The 19,958-nt window shown below is 33.5% G+C and overlaps 2 protein-coding genes across 2 annotated transcripts; one reads left to right on the forward strand and one right to left on the reverse strand.

Annotated features, from left to right (window-relative positions):
• Positions 1-138: 138 nt before the first annotated feature.
• On the reverse strand, positions 139-12,255 carry LOC124355361 (iron-sulfur cluster co-chaperone protein HscB). Its single transcript, XM_046806474.1, has 4 exons — positions 11,597-12,255; positions 4,689-4,942; positions 2,885-3,063; positions 139-500 (listed from the first exon to the last, which is right to left on the reverse strand). Exons 1-3 carry the CDS (start codon positions 12,068-12,070, stop codon positions 2,934-2,936), a joined length of 858 nt encoding a protein of 285 aa, XP_046662430.1. The 5' UTR covers positions 12,071-12,255; the 3' UTR covers positions 139-500; positions 2,885-2,933.
• LOC124355357 lies at positions 7,936-18,075 on the forward strand. Its single transcript, XM_046806471.1, has 2 exons — positions 7,936-8,089; positions 16,594-18,075. Exons 1-2 carry the CDS (start codon positions 8,087-8,089, stop codon positions 17,998-18,000), a joined length of 1,410 nt encoding a protein of 469 aa, XP_046662427.1. The 5' UTR covers positions 7,936-8,086; the 3' UTR covers positions 18,001-18,075.
• Positions 18,076-19,958: the final 1,883 nt, after the last annotated feature.

Here is a 19,958-nt window from a genome sequence, read left to right on the forward strand (position 1 = left end):
GTGTAGGTTATAAGAGTATTATCTCACATAATTTTGTAAAAACTTCAGTTATTACTAAATACAGAGCGTAAGGAAAAGAATGTGTTATAAAATTATTAGACAAATATTTAAATATGGATTAACACCAGGAAAACTTCACAAGCTTAGTACTGTTATAATTCTGAGTATCTTAATCAGGCTTAAAATATACAGTATGATAAATAAAATAAGGAATTCAATTAAAAAAAGTGAATATGCGTCAGAACACATTTAACATACCAAAGTTAAGACGAGGAACAGATGTGTCCTTGAACAAAAGAGCAGCGAGACTTGATCCTTAAAATTTTGTCGAGTCCATAAGGTTCTGCAAACACATGACTAAAAATATATAACTGTCCTTGATTGTTTCATAATTATCACTGTCACTCATCAAGGTGGCTGTAACTTCCCTATATACATCTTGTTTGTGAACATTTTCTACTCAAGAAATTGATCTCTTCAAAACTGCATTTCTTTTAGAGCTAAAACAGAAATCAGCATTGTAAGAAAAATTAAGTTGAAGTACTTTACCATATGTCTACTAATTTCCTATATTATTACTTTTAATTAAATTTAGATTAATATTCTTAACATCCCTGAAAATAATGTAAAATTACATTAATCAACATTAGTGTTGGCATTCGACTGAATTTCCTCATATTCTCTATTTCACCAGCAGCAGTGATGTGCTAATGTTAACTGAACCCAGCTGATTGCTGGCTGTATCAGTCTGCAATTTTCGTTACTTTAGGAAATAAAATTCGGTTATCTATTGAAACATTTATGTTTATGATGTGTATGTACGCATTTTACTTGAAGAGTGACAATTTTTTGTCATATTCTGTACATTTATATAGAAGTGGATTAAGAAATGCATGTAACTTTAGCGTCCCTAAACCAAATTTAACCTTTCACACAAAAACATTTCATTATACATTACTTACATTATTTAACAAACTTCTGCCAAACGTTACAGTATTAAACAAGCAGGAATATTCCTTACAAAATATTAAAACATTTTTGTTAAATCTGGACAGAGGTGGTGGAGAAATTTTTTTGTAATTACCAATTAGGATGGATTGTTTTCAATGTGTATGTGCATAGATTATATTTAGCATAATTGATTAATAACATAATGTAGTAAGTAATATTTTTAGTTTATTTTATAATAATTATATAAATATTAGTTTTCAAAATATTGAACAAAAATGCTCTGATACTAGTAGATATTCACATATTGATGTATGTAGGACAAATCTATAACAATTTAATGTATAAATAATGTACCTTGCGTTAGCCTTAAGTAATAATTTTTTTATTATTTACAAAGTACGAGAAATTTGTCATTTTGTCCATTAAGCCTGCTACTGCAAAACATCCTTTTTTATTTTTGTTATGTATTGTGATGAAATCCCTAAACAGGCTTTGCCTTTGGGACCATATTTTCCTCTTAGATGTTAAAAATTATATTAGCCACTCTTTCAATTGTTAACTATTAACCCTTTGCACTCCAAAGGCCAGCAGCACTGGCCACACCAAGGTTGCAGACAGCTTGTGTTAGTTTTGCCGTAGTTTGTCCTCACAACTCGTATGGCCAGTACAGATGGCCGCACTACTTTCATTGACAGCTCGGCGGCCATATTTGTTGTTTGCCTCCCCAGATCAGAATTATTTTTCAATTTCCTCCACGTTATTTGCATAGTAATTTAAAATATTTAAAGAAGAAATGAAAAATCATTTAAAATGTATATTTAATGAATCTTTACAGTACAAAGATAAACATACATTTGGGAAATTGAACTATTATACATATATTGATAACAAAGGTATGTAAATACGTTATAACGTAGCCTTACAATTATGTTATACCCAGACATGAACTATTTTACATTTTTCTCAGTCTTTACATTTACAGAATAAAACTTAAAAATACATACCAATGTGTAGTCGAGAATAGTTAGCACACATCTTCTAGTAAAATTTTCTACGTTTCTATCACTTCAGTGTATAGGCCCACTATGCGTCATTTGTTTATTTGCACAGTCAATGTTTAGAAAAGAATTATAGGCTAATTTAAAATTTACTGCTTTACCTAAAATTTACTTTAAAAAACAGCTGATCGAGAGGATTCAGCACTCACCATTCATTATAAAACAAAGAGGATATTAGAAAATAACTGCTATGTTTAGTGGCCAGTGGTGCTGGCCTTACGAGCTATGGACGTATTATATCTTGGCCAGTACAGCTGGACATACGAGCTCCAAGGACAAATTATAAATATTGCCTTTGAATGCATAAGGTTAAACTGGAGGAAATAAATACTCTAATCATTTCCAATTCTATGTGCTTAGGTCAATTTATGGCGAAAACCAAAGACGGCCAAGGTCTACATCCTATCATATAGTCAGTTTTCACTGCGTTCTCTTAGCAACCGTAAAGTTGGATTGGACAGTCTGCTATTTCTAACAGACCTGGCTATCCACAGTTACCCTGATGAGACAGCGGTTAGGTTGGGGAGCGTTAGCGCTGTCATGTCTCATGATCCCGGAATCTTCACATAGTTTGGCTAAATGTCAAGTTGAAAATGCTGTCACAGAATGGATGGCTGTAGAAATCTTCTACTGGAAAAGCCTTTCAGGTCTTGAGAGAGGTAAAAGCTCTCATAGACCTTTTTGGCAATGAACCTATTCTTGGACTAAGAAGACCAGACATTATATTATTCACGAGGATACCAATCATATAATAGGTGGAATATATTTATTAATAGATTACTTACTACAACAAATCACATCATAATATAATATGCTACTACTCGTATTTGCATCAAATTAAAAAAAAAGATAATGAGCAAAAAAAAAATACTCACCTAGATGTCTTGCACTGTAGGTTGTGGCAGTCTGTTCGGTTCGTACATTTCAATCTGGGATGTTGAGCTTTTGTTTGATTTCCTTTATTTTAGTTTCTATGCTATGATAATATTTCATTTTTGTCAACAACTTCTTGGCTGCCTCTATATTGTTTGAGTCAAAAGCTTCTGCGACTTTACTGAAATAGAAGAACTGATCTCGTAAGTCGATCATTATTTGGTTTTAAAACATGTTTGATGTCCGTATATGTGATTACCTAATATTGTCTGATTTCCTTCGTGAACACTGGCTTCATTCATGTGACCACGTTTTATACTTGGGGGAGAGGAGCAACTATTCCTGGGTCTTGATTGTATAAACTTCAAATCTAATGAATGCGTCAGGTAGGAGCTCTTAATTCAGGAAATGCTAGGACTTTTCTGCAAGACATTTATAACATTTTTAAGGAAAACAATTTCAATTTGGGCCTACTTTGAGAAGAAATGTTCTCTACAAGAGGTCATGTAGTATAACTAAACAAAATGAAAATTCAACGAGATTCGTTTTATTTTTAATTGGTTCATTACTTTTATCAGCTGAACCCTCCAATTTATTTGTGCGTATGTATTTATTAATATAAATTAATATATTTTGATACTGTAGTTATCAAAATGTCACATTTATATTATAATAATCATAATTATTGTTTGTGCACATGTTTGAATTAAATAAAAATACGCCTGCTTTGATTGTTTGATACACTACTTTATCTATTATATATTCTATAATGCAAAGTATTCAAATTTATTAATCGTTAATAACTTCACCTATCTTAGGTATTTCGTATACATAATGCCAATAATACTCGACTACTTCGGTTATACTTGTTTTCACTCCAGGATTACTGCTTGATTATGAATAAATAAGGTTACATTCCTCTCCGTCACCAATTCATCTTTTTTTCCAATGATTACTAGTTTCAGGAACTAGTAATCCCATTGTAAAAAATACATTTTCAAATCATTAAAAATACTGAACATGTCATTAAAATAAATAAAATTACACACATCACAAATAAAACACACTAGTGCAAAAACACTCAACATAACAAAGAAATCAAAACAATATTTAATTTTTATGTATGACAGGCCATGAACAGAAGCTGATTGAGTAGCACAGGATAATTCAATGGTAAACATGGTGCGATGTGGACCATCACACTGATCAATTCAGATCACTCTCAATGTTAAACTGTAACTATAAAAAATACTAAATTTAAATCAAATTGTTGTATATGTAATATTTTTCATGTATTTTTGTGCCTTGTGAAAAGCTATAGAACACAAACCATATTCATATTTGACACATTTATAATACAGCAATAAAAAAACTAAGTAGTAATGCTGTATTGTAAAATAACAACCCGACTGATTTTCATGATTTAATTAGTTTACAATATTAGTAGAATAGAATATACATATTTATATTTTATGTGCAAAGAACTTTTAAAATAAACATTTTATCATACTTTTAGTGCTATTTAAACTTATGTAGTAAAAATTATCATTTAACTATAGTAATTAAATATGCATAATATTAGATATTACAATCAGGTTTTTATTTTATGTTATAAAGAACTGTGTTGTTGAACAGTAGTGCTGAGTTGCTCTTATCTATCACTGGTGATTACTTTTCCATTGTTTATTGTGTTATCTACAAGTATAATACTACACCGCTTGCTGTACACTGACAAACATGCAATTAAGATGGCATGAAGATATACGAGACAGGAACACGTTTATGTAGACTTCCATTGAAACTCACCTAATAAGATCATCAAGTTGGTCTTTATTATTCGCATAAAAATTCTTCAGCTTCTGGGGATCAGTTTCATTCTCAATTTCCTCATTCCGCTCCATTATCTCCATGAGAAAAGTTTTGTCAACATCCGTTGTGCCCTCCTCTATGGAGACATGGTGGAGGCCAAGGAGATACAGCCCCCTCTCCAAAGGGTCAGTCAAGGTCGAATAGGCCTTGTTCACAACAGAAGAAAACTCCTCTGACAGTTCTTGTTCTTTCTGGAGGACAACAATTTTGATAATGGTATTTATTTTGATGCACCCCTCATACTAACATGATTCCAACTTACAAACTATAAAATAAACTTAAGATGAAAAAGAATTCAAATTCTTTATTGCAGTACCACAATTTACATAATATACATGTATTCTTTTAATTCTGCTGGAAGAACATTTGACATTGTCCAGGTGTAAAGCAGGACTTAATATTAATATCAGTGTCATGGCCATCACAGATATCAAGAAGCTGACTGATCAAGCCTTATACCATCCAGGAGTAGCAGAATTGAACCACTGGGTGAAGGGTAAAAATGTACCTTTTTCAGTGGCTGCATTTGGAGGTTGTAAAGAACTGTTTAGTCTGTGCAGAAATCATCAAGATTTTACTGAAGTAATAATAATAATAAATTCATTTATTTGTCGTAAAACATGTTACATGCACTGACACAGTCTAATTCAGCTATAGATTAAATAGCATTGTCTCGTAAGTAATATTTAATAAGTATAATACAAAAATATTATGTATATAATAATATAAGACATTAATTGTCTATTTGAGAATAACAATGATTATATCATGAGTTTATCTTAAAACAATCATTAAAACTCTATTTTGTTAATAGAAAAAACTCCTCGATATTATAGAAAGGGTTTTGTAAGAGCCATTCATTAAGTTTATTTTTATACATTTTAAGAGGGTTTTCAATCAGATGTTTCAATTTGTTATGCACTTTTAAGCCAAGTACAACATGACTATTCAGAGATTTGCTCAGTCAACAATAGTCAATTAAAATGTTATTTCTGTTTCTTGTGTTGTAATTATGTGTTTGTGTATGGTTTATTATGTCATTATTATTTAAAATGTAAACAGATAAGTCAAACAAATATAAATCAAATCAGGAACTATTGTAAGAATTCCTTGGTTAATGAAAACAGGTTTACAATAATCGAGATATTCAGCTTTTTTTTCGTTTGAAGCATTTCTTGAACTCTAGCACTACTTCCCCACAGTATTAATCTATATCTCAAAATTGACTGAAAGTAGCCAAAATATGCAGTTCGAACATAATTTTCACTTATGCAGCAAGATAGACGTCTCAATAAAAAACTAATTCTAGATAATTTAGTACACAGAAAATCAATGTGAGGTCCCCATAGAAGATTATTATCAATATGAATTCCTAAAATTTTTATTACACTACTTGATTCAAGATTAAAACTATTTTCAGGAATTGATTTTAAAGTAAACAAAATGTTTTGAGTTTTAGTTTCATTCATTAAAAAACAGTTTTCTTTAAATCATATTGATGCTTTGTTTATTGTGGTGTCGGTTAATTTCTTTAGTTCATTCAGGTTGTTACTACTATTGAAAAAAGTTGTCATCAGCGTAGAGAAGCGTATTAGCATCATCAACAGCCAATGTTATGTCATTGATATATATGAGGAAAAGTAAGAGTCCAAGTACTGATCCCTGAGGGACACCATAAGTGAATACTAATCAAATCTATTCTAGTATTCTCGGTTTCCCTTTGCTTTCCCATGTGTTAGTGTCATCTGTAACAGTAATGCAATGTCTAACCACCCACCAAAGAATGTTTAACCACAACAGATGTTCAATTCCTGTTCAGCTATGCCATCCTGGCCAGTTAAATAACACCATGTTAGATAAAAAATATGAACCTGTGGTTGATGAAGTCACACTGAATGGATGCAACCCTGCATATGCTTATGCCCGCTTTCCTGATGGTAGGGGAAGCACTGATTCTACTCGCCATCTAGCGCTTAGGGAGGAGGTCCAGGACAAAGACATCCACTCTCTACCTGAGGGAACAACTTTGAAGCTCGGGAAGAGATTCCCCTGGACCTAGAGCCTCGTTTGACTACACCTAGGCTCTGACCTTGTCTAAATATTCCCACAACAATTACATCCCTAACTGAAGCGGGAAGAATGTGGTAAAACCTGCTATATATTGTTTTGTTGATTTGTCTTGATTACATTCTCTGATCTATGTAGTTGAATTGTAAGCTGAATAAAGCCTACATTTAGGTTGTTCAGACTAAGTTTTATTACGTGGTTTAATGAATATTATAAGCAATCCTTACCAAATACTTACAGGTTCCAATAAAACGGCAAAAAACATCTCCTTCAAACACATTACAAGATTTTTTAGGAAAGATGTCTCTTTTAAACATTACCCGATTTTTACGATTCTAAAATATGCTACATTCTGAGTAATATTCCAATATAGCTGAAAATTGGTGTCAATTTTTCCTAGAGGATAATTACACAGTCCTTAAAAATGAATCCTTGCCACAATAATGAATATCCTCAACATATGTGAATATACATACAACAATTACATCCCCTAACTAAAAGGGGAGATGTGATAAAACCACAATATTATGTAAAACTGCCATTTAATACCTGTCACATGCTATATTGTTTTGCTGAGTTGTCTTGTTTACATTCTTTGATCTGTGTTTAAATGTAGCTGAATAAAGTTACATTTGGGTTGTTCAGACTAAGTTTTATTACACGATTTAGTGAATGTTACGAGCAATACTTATGGATTCCAATAAAACAGCAGAAAACCATCCTTTTTTTTGGAAAAAGATGTCACTTTTAAACATCACCTGACTTTTACGATTCTAAAATATGCTAAAGTAATATTCCAATACAGCTGAAAATTGGTGTCAGTTTTATCCCAGAGAGTTACACAGTGCTTAAAAATTAATCCTTGCCATCTGAAATTAATTGCTGTCCATCACAAACTCAGATTCGAAAATTGTTCATGATCATTACTTTACTTTGCATTTGGCTAAAATAATTATTGCTCTCAAGTGAGAAATGTGATGTAAAGACTATGATTTTATGGGATGGGAGTCAGATCGTCTGGCATTTTATCCACTTATAAAGTTGATGGACTGCCAATGACACAACTTCAAGAAACAACCCCAACTGACTAATCAAAGGAAGTCAATCAGCTGCTGGCAATCCATAAGATGAAATATAGAAAATAAACTAACCTATCCTTCCAATGGTATTTTTCAAGAAGTATTCCATAAAAAGTGTAAACATAATTACTTTTTTAATAAGTGTCATAATTATTGCTTAGAAGAATTTACAAATCCAAGAGAAATAACATGGTGAGTAGAAATAGTAACAATACATCTATGTATTGTATTTATTATACATCTACTAAAAATTCATTACGTTTACTTTTATTCTTTGTTTGTATACACATAATATATTGTTTGTATACTTTTTGAGAACAGCATTATGTTGAACTATTAAAGGGTTATTAGAGATTTTTTCTTATAAGAAGCCTATGTGCATTTATTTTTTTGTATACAGTATATATAAAATTACACACATACACACACGCACGCACGCACGCGCACACGCACACGCACACACACACACAACACACACACACACATATATATATAGGGTGTATCTGTAATGCACGGAGATATTTCAGGAAGTGATTACACTGACCAAAATAAAGAAAACATTTCATACAAAGGTATGTCCTAAAATGCTTCTTTTTTCAGATATCTGCCAATTTGTTTTTTTTTTACTAAATAATTTATATCCCAAGAACGGCTTGACCGATTGCGTTCAAATTTTGCATTTTGCTCATCCATAGAAATATCATGTTTGCAAAAATATAATCATTTAGTTCCTACATTCAATTTCAAAATGGTGGCCATATTAATTTTTTAAACTAAAACACTGTAAATTTTTATAAAATTTGTCAAGAATAATTTGTTGTAGTCCATTTAATCTTCTATCCAGTGACATAACTTTTGAAACAATTTGTTTCTTAAATGTAAAAATTGTTAAAACATTATTATCCCTTGCATACGTAACTATTTTATTTCTCTATGATATTAATCAAAATACCATATTTAAAGTGAAAATTAATCAGCTGATGGTTATTCATTATTAGTGAAAGCATGGTCAACAGAAGCATTATTGTAATAACATTCAATGTGTGAGTATCGATCGGAAATGCTTCTGACCACCAGTGCAGGCTTCGGCGACTTCCCTGCACTTCTGACGGGGAAAGAAAAACGTTACTCGAAATAGTACCTAAATTCAAGATCAAATCACATGAGCACTTGTAATGTTAACTTTAAATTGATGATATGTACGTATGTATTTACCTATTGGAATAGCCTAATAAAAAATTGTAGATAGGGAAGAGTGGCCTCTGGATAATACCAAAGTACCGTATTATCTGTACGGAGATCAATCATCCTATTGTTGGATAAAGATTGTAGCATATATGTCATTTCCTTCAAACTTATCTCATAATGTATATTCAATTTGGTTCCTTATTCACGAAGTGAGCACAATTTCTATTCCTGAAGTTGTAGTAGGCTATTCATGTGATTTGATATAACAGCTCCTCTCCCCGAATTACGACAAGAGAGTATAAAGCATTCTACTAGACTTTCAAAACAAAGTGTGTACTCACTGTTTTAGCATTAGATCCATGATCTCAAATAAAATATAAGAAAACAATAATCAAAATAACAAAAAAATTATTGCAGAGGCTTGATATTGCAAAATTTTCTTCTCCTGAATTGAGGACATTCACAAGTTTTATTCATAGTTCATTTTATCATTACTTTTTTTAGCTATAAAAACGGCTGAAATGTGCTGTAATTTGAAATAACTATAAAATCACTCAGTTCGACATTTTAGTTTCAGTAGTTTAGATATGAATATCGATGATTCAATTGTTGTGGTGGGTGTTCATTACACTGCAGTCCTAACGGACCTGCTGAGAGCCATACAATGTAACTTTTCTTATTCTAAACCATAACTTCCTTATTTCATGTATCGTCACAGTCAATGTTACTTTGTATAGGCTGGTTGGCTCTCAGGTAACTAGACAAAGTCAGTTTTCATTAGTTTACCTCAAATAACAACAGTTAAATTATAAAAAGTACTTTAGAATAGGCCACTTGAGTCTTGAGTACGTCTGACAATCATTTAGTATTTAGGTTAGGTGGTTTTCAACTTTATATACTTTTGCTGCGGAATTGTCAAGTTTATATGCCTACTTTACATTCCCTCACTTTGTGGTATTAAAAAGCTAATTTTACAGAAAAAAAAAACAAAATCAAAGTTAATCCAGTATTGGCTCAGAATCACCGTCGGTATTTATTTACAATAGCGTGACCACGGAAAATGGACTTTTTTTGGTACTTTGGGATTATACCGACCACACCAGTATGAAGAACACAAAAATATAAATTTATAGAAACAAACATGATACAACGAAAAAAAAACAACTCTGTAATTACAAAATTACAAACTTACAAGCATTTCCAGGTATTGTGATCGGTATTGTTGTCGCTGTTATCTTATCTTTCTCGAGAATCCCGATTACGGCAGGCCGCGCGGCATCACATGATTTGCAAGGTACATAATTGCCTTTCCATTAAAATTCAATTTATATTTCTGATCAGCCCCTCTAGAATTTGATATTTTACTGATAGGTACTATCTTGAGGGATGTTTTTCTTTCGTTGACATCAGCGCGGGTGCTGCCGAAGCCCGCGCTGATGACTGGAGGCACTCGCATTTTGGGTGGCGGAATGTGATCAAGAATAAAAACAAGTTTTTAGTGTTTTTTCAATAAAGAGTTTAGTTTTAGTTTGGTAATGTTTGTTTTTGTTGAATTTTTGTGTTTGGAGAAATGTAGAGGTAAAACACGGAAGTACAACAAAGCGACGCGACTCTGCAATCACGTTATCTACTAGATCGCTCGACTTTGACCTCTGTCTGAGGATGGGGAGGGGTTTGCGATAAGACAATTCCTGTTTTATATTACCGAAATATTGTTCTACGCTAATCTAGTAATCAGTAGAAGCGAAATGTCAAATAACGATTCATGTCTGGGTGTGGTCGGTATAATCCCAAAGTACCCTTTTTTTTCATGGGTTGGGCATTTATAGCCAAGTATTATTATCACAGGTGCATATAAACTGGGGGGAAAGTATATTATTGTATTATATTGATGCCTTTCGGGCATTATTGCGTTAAGGAGTAGGGGCATCACGTGATCTGGGATTCGACTTTTGCAAGCTCGAGTTAATTTTTTTTCTAAAAGAGCAAGCAGTGCGCAGCGAGCAGGCATCGTTGACAGGATTAACGTACTAGTCAGCATCATTTCAGTAACTTATCACTTACCTAATGAACATCCAACACAAAGGTGTGCCATTACCACTACTGAACTAGGAGGTTAAGAATAGACACGGAGGAACAAAATAGTTCAAAATGGCGTCCCTTCTTTATTTGAGAGAGCCGCGGAGTAATACCAAACTGTCAAATATGGATAGTGTTGCCAGAGGTACTGTCAAAAACAGAGTTTTCAGAGGATTTCAAAAAATCGTAACTCCTTTGATTTTCGTTGCTGACAAATTTTTTCTTCACTATTGTTTTCAGGAAAAATTGTAGTTTTCAGGAAAAAAAAATGAATATACCTTTCCATGGTCACGTTATTGTAAATTGATACCTCACCGTCAACATGGCAGGCTTAAATATGTTTAATTTTTGTAGGCCTAAGTTACCTGAGGCTATGTCTTATATTTAAAAAATCGCATAAATAGTCTAAGCAAATTGTTTGAATGGTCGTACCTTAGGCTTTGAGCTAAATTTATCAGGATGTAAAAGAGTTTGTAAACTGCGATATTTTTGTCTCAAACTTGTATTGTCTGTCCTATATGAACGATCAACACCAATGATTTGGAAGTAGTCTGCACTCCTGTTAACTGGTTGTAGAACACCACAAGAGTCACAAAAAATTGAGTTACTATTAACACTATCATTGCAGTTCCAACATAATTGAATTGGATTGATGACCGTGCTATATAACATAACCGAGGGTATACTCGAAACAATTTTACCAAACAACATATTGCTTGGGTTTTTGTTTAAAGAATTCAAATCTAGAAAATTGACATTTACTGAAGAGCTAACATGCCAATGAATATTTCTCTCCAAAATTAAATTCTTGCAACAACTAGAATGTAAACATTTGCTTTGATTGAGTTGTACCCCTGTTCCACGTAAACGACAAACATTAATCATAACCTTTCGATGCATATTCATAATTTTAAGCACAAAATTTATAATTGAAGACAACGTTTATGCACAGCTAACAATTTATTATACTGATTTCTTATATTGGACACAGTCAAGTATTTTAGGTTAGTAAGGTTAATAATTTCAAGTTCATCAGATGATAGGTGATAATCTCAAATGTTGAACTCCAGTCAGCTGATCAGAGAAGGCGGTAGATGTAAATGAAACAGGTCTGCTGTGCTCGGAAACCATAGAGTTGTGCTTTACTTTTCATGATCTTTATGTACAGATAGAGCCACTAAAAAAAAAACTTGAAGTTACTTATATATTATGTACATATATTAATAACATAATGTACTGTAAAACTGAACATATTTGTATAATTAAAGTAACCCACGTTTTAAGAGGCAAAATGTTTCACACAAAATTATACCAATTCTTATACAAACAGGACACGTTTTATACAGAAACATGTAATAAATAATATAAACATTAAGATACTGGGATATCATAAATCCAATAATAAACATTTAAAAGAAATTTAAAATTCAAAAACACTTATTTCCTTTGAGTAACTTGAGTGTGCAATTTTATACTATTTTAATTAGATCCTTTGCAGACTGATGTGTCAGAGAAAAATCAAACATGACTTGAAACAAAAAACAAACGTCTAAAAATATAAGTAAAAGGCTTGACATTAAGTTTCTGAAATTATAATCTATATTCCTTCATATTAAATTGGCTCTAATTGCTCTCCACTTCAATTAACGACCCCAAATAGAGAAAAGCAGTTTCATCTTTTGGAAGAACGAATGTTTCATTGTTTGCACTTGAAAACAGAATAAAATAAAAGACCTTTAAATGTATGTAATTAATTAGAAGTGGGCTTCTTCCTAATTACCTATAATATATGATACAGGAACTTCCAATGAAGAAACTATTTTTGATACCCAGCTTATTTTAGCTTGCATTAGGGAGCTTAGTAATATTGTATTTTACTAATTGACGAACGCACTAGTTCATAAATAATAGTATTTTCCTAACAAGTAATTAAATAGTTTTTATTAGGTCAATGCGTAAGCTACATTTGATGTAAGATGGTAATGACTGAGAAAGAACATCACAAATAATTAGTACCAATTTAACATTATTGCCAGTTTACATGTTTACGAATATGTTGTTAAATTATAAACCAAATAACCTATAAATATGCTTACACCCAATTTTCTGTATCCTTTTATTTAACTAATCTGTAACCCTCATATGGTGTAACCTTGTTGTTCCAATTCAATTGTAAAATGTAACAATAAAGAACACAACCTTATAACTAAAATAATATGAAATAATATTTGCTTCGAAGTACGTAATTACTGTATGTTGAAACATTCTGAATTATGTATGCTGGATTGCTCTCAATAGTATTATTTATGACAGATAATTCTTGGATTTAAATTAATCTAAGTCGGTCTTTATTAAGATTTAAAATTAACCTAGTTTTTATTTAGTACCATGTTAAAGTAATACTTTTCAGTCCCCATGCTAAATTATGTTTTATGCATACAGACTATTATTTTGGCAAATATATTATTAACTTCAAAATAAACATGTAAATTTTGAGTTATATAAAAAATCGTCTCCCACGTATTTTAATTCACCGCAGTTGGTTGATCTGGCTCGCAACGACTATGGAATATAGAATATTTTGAAAACTTTATATCCTCGGTCAGATGAAGAGTTTAAAACCAGATTCCAAGCTACCTGTATATCGGTGTGTAAGTTTAGTTGACGATAACACAGGTTAAATACGTTCTGGAAAATATTTTCTGTGTTCTTATTCACGACCTCCGGAAATCCCTCAATATGTGTGTTCCAGTTCATCTTTATTATAAATTCCATTGAAACTTTTTATAATTGTTATCTATTTCAGGGCCATGCCATTTAAAATCTTCTACTCGTATTTATTTGCGCAGTTCCTCTTTTTTAATCTAGATAAATATCAGCCAATGTTCTTGCTCTGACTTTTAAGTCCTTTAACTCGATTTCGTTTATTTCGGAGCAGTAGCGTACCCAAACAAAACGCCGAGCGAGGCGTGGTTACGGGCAACATGTGGACATTTGTCTGGACGCACAACCGTCGGAGCAGGTGTTACGAGTCATTGAATATGTGTTGGATGTGTCTCACCTTTTCTAGTGATGTCGTATAGCTTTGCCTCTACCAGTATCAAAGGTTTGTCCACGTTTACCAATTCGTCACTTCAGACATTTTGGAAAGAATACAAACAAACATACGATGCACGTGACGAAAGGTTAAGTTAATTTACCGTTGGTTGCGCATGGATGGACTTTTGCTTCCGATGGTTCACATGAGACATAACATTTCAGTTGGGCATTCGACATTGTTTCTAGTGGCTCACAACATCCGAAAACAGGTACTCACGTGGTCTCGACAGTGACGCTCCCTCCGTGTGCGGTGGCCCATTTGAATGCATAGAGTTGTAAGTGTCCGGCAAAATTGTAGGAGTGAATTGACTCCCAACACTTGCTTCCGACAGTTTGCTCCTCCAATTTTCGTCCAGCCCTAGTGTTAAAGGCAGCCTAGCTTGAACAAAGGACATCCTATCCTTGCCCACTATGACTAGAGAGACTGGTGCAGAGCTGGCCTCGCTTTATTTCAAGATAACGTGACTGATATATAGTACCCTCTGTTCCTACTCATGGTTCTTTAAAGGAGGCGGCCTCTATCTTCAGCCATACCCATCCTGAATATACTGCCACTTCGGCAGTAAGCGCAAAGGTCATTTTGGACTTGTGCAATGAGAGGTTTCTCAACATCTTGTCCTAAGAGGACAAAAAAAACAACAAAAAAACATGTTAATATTTTGTCAAATTTAAAACATTTCAAACATATTTATCGTTTAGGTCAAACATTTCTAGAAACATAAAGAATTAAACCGTTTAAAAATTTTACTCTTGTACTATTAATGTGTATAAAATATTTGTAATTTGTTGAAACATCATCAGGTTGATATTTTACAATTAAAATTACTAGCAAGAATTTGTCGCCATGGATTTGAAGACCGTATAGCATCTGAAACTCGTGTACCCTGACAGGATAAAGAAACAATGTTTGTACTGTAGAAGATATTTTTGTTGTCTTATTTGTTCTGTCCAGGGCAATGTTTCCTCGGTAGCCTGGTGTGTTTTTTCGTTTAAACGAGCAGGCACCGTCTGTGGTATGTTAACAAAACCTTGTTCAATCAAACTTGTGTTAAAAAGTAGTCCCGTCCTAAGGGCGATCCGTTCATTTCCATGTTGATTCTAGTATTTTAGCACATTCGGAATTGAATGATTTAAAATGGAGCACACAATCGAAATTTGATTTGACTTTTTTTATTGACAAGCATTGATTTTTAGCCAATAAGAACAATGTATAAAAACTTTTACGTTTTTTCATTTATATGTCGTAAGAGAGAGTTTAAGGGCTGACAGCACTGGCAATGGTAAACCTCAAATATATGTATGAGTGTGTCTGTTTTTATTAATAATTATTAATAAAAACGGACACACTTTAAGTGTGACACACTTAAGTCAATTATAATTGACTTTAACGATTTGCAACAGGTGGCATTTTTAAATATTATAAGCTAATCACAAAATAATGTTTTGAAGTTTTCCTCTTATTTATCAATACCTGTGTTCAAACTATGGTGGTATTTGTAGTTTTTTTCTCGACCGGCATTGTATAAAAATTTATGTTGTAAATCATGAGTAAGTTTACTGTCGGCCACAGAAGTGTGTGACCACCTTTTCAGGGGAAATGACACACACACACACACACACACACACACACACACACACAGCGCGCGCGCGCGCGCGCTCAACTATCACTATTCCTATCTTTTCAACTAAATTGTTAGAAATTCACATTAGTTAAATGAATATACAACTATCATTGAGATTTAAAATATAATTACAGTTTTATGTTTTTTTGTAATAATCCAACTTACTAACTGATTGCGAAATTTTGCGAAATTTAGACATTTGAATTAGCTTTAAATTAACACAGAAAGACAAAAGACCCAATATAAAACATAGTTCTATGAGCTGAAATGTTTAATAATGATGATCTAGGAGAGCTCAAGGGTTTCGACTACTCATATTTTTAAATAACATAAAGTCTTTAGAATGCAAGTAGGAATTTGGCATGATTATCTCTTCAGCAATAAGTATCGACCAGTAATTATGAGCGCTTTAAAAATTCTTTGGAAGTTCAGTGTTCATGTTATTGTATGCAGGGAAGTAGTAAAAGCAAGGAAATATAAGAGCTGTTATTAACTTTACTCTTACTTATTGACAGTGAAGATACACTACACTAAGTAACACACACTTACACACTCTGAGGACTTAACAAGTAAATATACATGATTACTTGTTCAGTCCAATATAGTACACGCGTAGATGTATTAAGTTAGTTTTAAAGTTTTTAGTTTTAAGAACAGTCATTCTACGATTATTTTCAAAACAATTTGTTTAACAGTTCAATTTTTCAGAAACTATTCAATCGGTGGCCTCCAAGTGCAATATTTCTGGTATTGGTTTTGGTTGGAACACGCATTTTCCCTCGGTCCTTTGAAGAGGATCAGAACAAAAGTGATGCTATGTATACTCTTCCGCCTGACGAGATGCCAAACGAAGAAGAAAGAGAAGAAGAAGAATTGGAAGAATGGGACGTTGAGGCTTTAAATAACTTAGAATTCGATGAAGTTGGAAAATTAGGTGAAGTGGAGCTAATGGAAGCATATATTAACGGAACAACAGAAGAACCGGATCTGAGCACAGAACCTTGGGTGAAGGAAGCTGTGCTGGACGTAGCCTACTTCCTGAGGTCTCACAAGTTCAATGATTACGACCGGCGGTACCACAACGAGTCAGAAGGAATGAAAGCTGTGCAGTTCAACCATTTCCCGAGACCCCAACTGAGGTACCTGCACTGGGAGGTGTACAAGTATTGCAGTAGAGGTTTCTTCCGCTGTCTAGGCTATCTGAACACAGTTATCGGTAGTGCGCTATTGACAAGATCATCGGACTCTTGTAAAATCATCAACGAGCACAAATGGGAATATCCTCGTAACGCCGGATCCATAGAAGCGGTAGAGATGGAGTGCGTAAGACTAAGAAAAATTGACTGGGAAAATGCTGATCCTTTCAAAGGGCCTCTGGAAAGATTCCAGTGGCGAGTCTCAGCCAGCTACTACATGTGCCACTTCACAATGCTCGAGAATCCATCCCTCATCATGTTCGGGGAGAGGTGTGACAACTTTGCCAACTGTTTGATGGGCCGTTCAGCCAAAAACTACGATCCCCGTGCGGACGACTCCAAATCTTTCCAGTGCGCAATGTACAGCTTCTGTCCGGACCCTTGCTGCAACAAGAAAGTAATATCGAGCACTGAGGATTGTTGGGGGCTGGAGGACAACCCTTGTTACTGGCAAACGGACCCGGAAAAGAAACGGTGTGGGTTTAACAGAGAAGATAACAGAGATCTTGCTTCTGTCGTGCTCAATGAATGGAATGTCACTTGCCACTGTGAACCAGGGTACGAATGGGAATCCATGTTCGGTTCATGCGTTGACATTGACGAGTGCTCCACGGGTACCCATACGTGCGTCCCGACCATCGAAATGTGCATCAATCTGAAAGGAAATTACAGCTGCGCCTGCGCATGGGGATATATAAACGTCACCGGGTCGTGTGTACCCAATAAAGTTTTAAACAACGCTCTAGACGATCTTCACGCGCTGTACCACAAAACCAAAGTGGGGAGCTCTGAACCGTTTTCGTTTCGGAAATATATTACTGATTTTATTGCAGGATTTTTTTCTACCAACCGAACTGCTAAAACTACCACTGAACAGGCCTCCACTACGGAAATTCCTCAGTTCAATTTCGATAACTGATATCTAATTGATGCAATAAAATGTATATGGTCATGACTGAGCTATAAATAAATATTCTTATTTGTAAATGCACCACACAACAATATTGATTTAACACTAGATTTTTAGTTCGTCTCAGATTTATTATTGGGATCACCATACTTATTAAAATACTTTTTTGGATTTTTGAAATTATAGAAAATTCTTCCCTCCTTTCAAAGGAAAGTATGGAGGGTAACTTAAAATTTTCAAATTGTAACCCAATATCTTGTGACTTACCATTTTAAAGATCCATTTAATAGAAACACAATGACATGAATAAAACAACTCTACGATGTTTCTAGCAAAAGTTATGGGCAAATAACCCCTTACATCTAAAGGTGTAAATTAAGTCCTGATATGTTGGGATATATTCCAAACGGATTGAGATATCGATGTACATCCTTCACTACAATTATTAAATTACTTTTTTGGATTCTTTTGAGGGTAACAACAATTTCAACCCCTTTGAATAAGGGGGGAGGGATATTTTTATCCTTCAAAAAGTCCAAAAAAGTATTTTAATAGGTATGGTGAAGATTTTACATCGAAAACTCAATCCGTTTGGAATATATCCAGGCGTATCAGGAATTAATTTACAATCTGTATTGTATTTGATAATACGACCAAAAATCAATATCTCCCAGCCAACAGAGCCTATTAACTGTGACGTCATTGGCCTTTGATGGAGGCTTAATCTAGAGGCATATAATTTGTATAGGTTATATTCGGTATTCACAAGCGAATTTAAGAAGTTATGAAATAAGTAGCCCGGTGTAAGTTCATTCAGGTGTTTTTGAGGTTAGAAATGGTCACGTGGCCGAGAGTTTACCTCTGTACTTCATGTACAAGTTAAAAAGCATTCATTCATTCAGAGTGTATATGGTATGTCTGTAATACATAAACTAACCTCAAATAGTGAGTGTATAATGTTATGGAATCATCGAGAATATAATGAAGTAGGTAACAATGTGTAAATTTAATTTTTAAGTGCTAAAGCGTGAAATATTATTAATTTAAAAGAAGTTTACGATATGATATATATAAGGACAAGCAGGATCGCCGCAGATTGCAATGGGACTGTCGTAGTGATAACTAATGATGATGAAGGAAGGAATGAAACATGAAGGAGGGGTGGCCGTTTATAGGTTAGACGTAGACAGCTCTGCCTATGCATCCTCAATAGACAATGATAACAACCACTGGTTGACTTTCCTTTTAAAAACAAATGTAGAAAATTAATTTTAAAAAACTAAAGTTTGGCAACTTTTTACTGATATTTATAAAAAAAGCACGCGAGCTAGATAATGTGAGTTTGGAGTTTGAAAAAGACTTAGTTGATGGTAGAGGTGAAATTCCTGTAGATCTGGAATAACGTGTGTTGTGGGCGTGTTGAGGTTTCTCAAACAGAGGATCTAAATATGCATGTGAATTAAAAGACATTTTATGTAAAGCTGTCTTGTTGTGAACATTTTAGTTTCTCGAAATAAAATTGAAGTACGAAATCTATGAAATTTTTAAAAGCTAGTTTTAAAATTGATTTCTGAACTGTGAACAGAGGATCAAGATTTTATTTGTAAGCTGTTCCCCTCCCCCAAGAAATGATTCAAAATGCAAAAAGAGATTGGACGTACGCGTAATATCGTAACTAGCCTTCTTACAAGTTCCCACGTACCTAAATATAATATAAAATATCTTATATAATATATGTAGTTATTTTAGATTTCCGTTTGAAATGGCCAGATCATATTTAATACCTCAAACAAAAGTGTATTTTTGCCTTTAAGAACTGTAGGGATATATCTTGCTGTTCAAGAATTGGTGGATTATGACAAGACTGATGACAAGATAAGCCTAGGAGTGGCTACAGAAGGTGGGACAATTCACAATAATTATTGTGTAACGGAATACTGATTAGTTGTATTAATGAACGAAGGCAG

Source organism: Homalodisca vitripennis, chromosome 2 (genome assembly GCF_021130785.1).
Source record: "Homalodisca vitripennis isolate AUS2020 chromosome 2, UT_GWSS_2.1, whole genome shotgun sequence".
NCBI lineage: Eukaryota > Metazoa > Arthropoda > Insecta > Hemiptera > Cicadellidae > Homalodisca > Homalodisca vitripennis.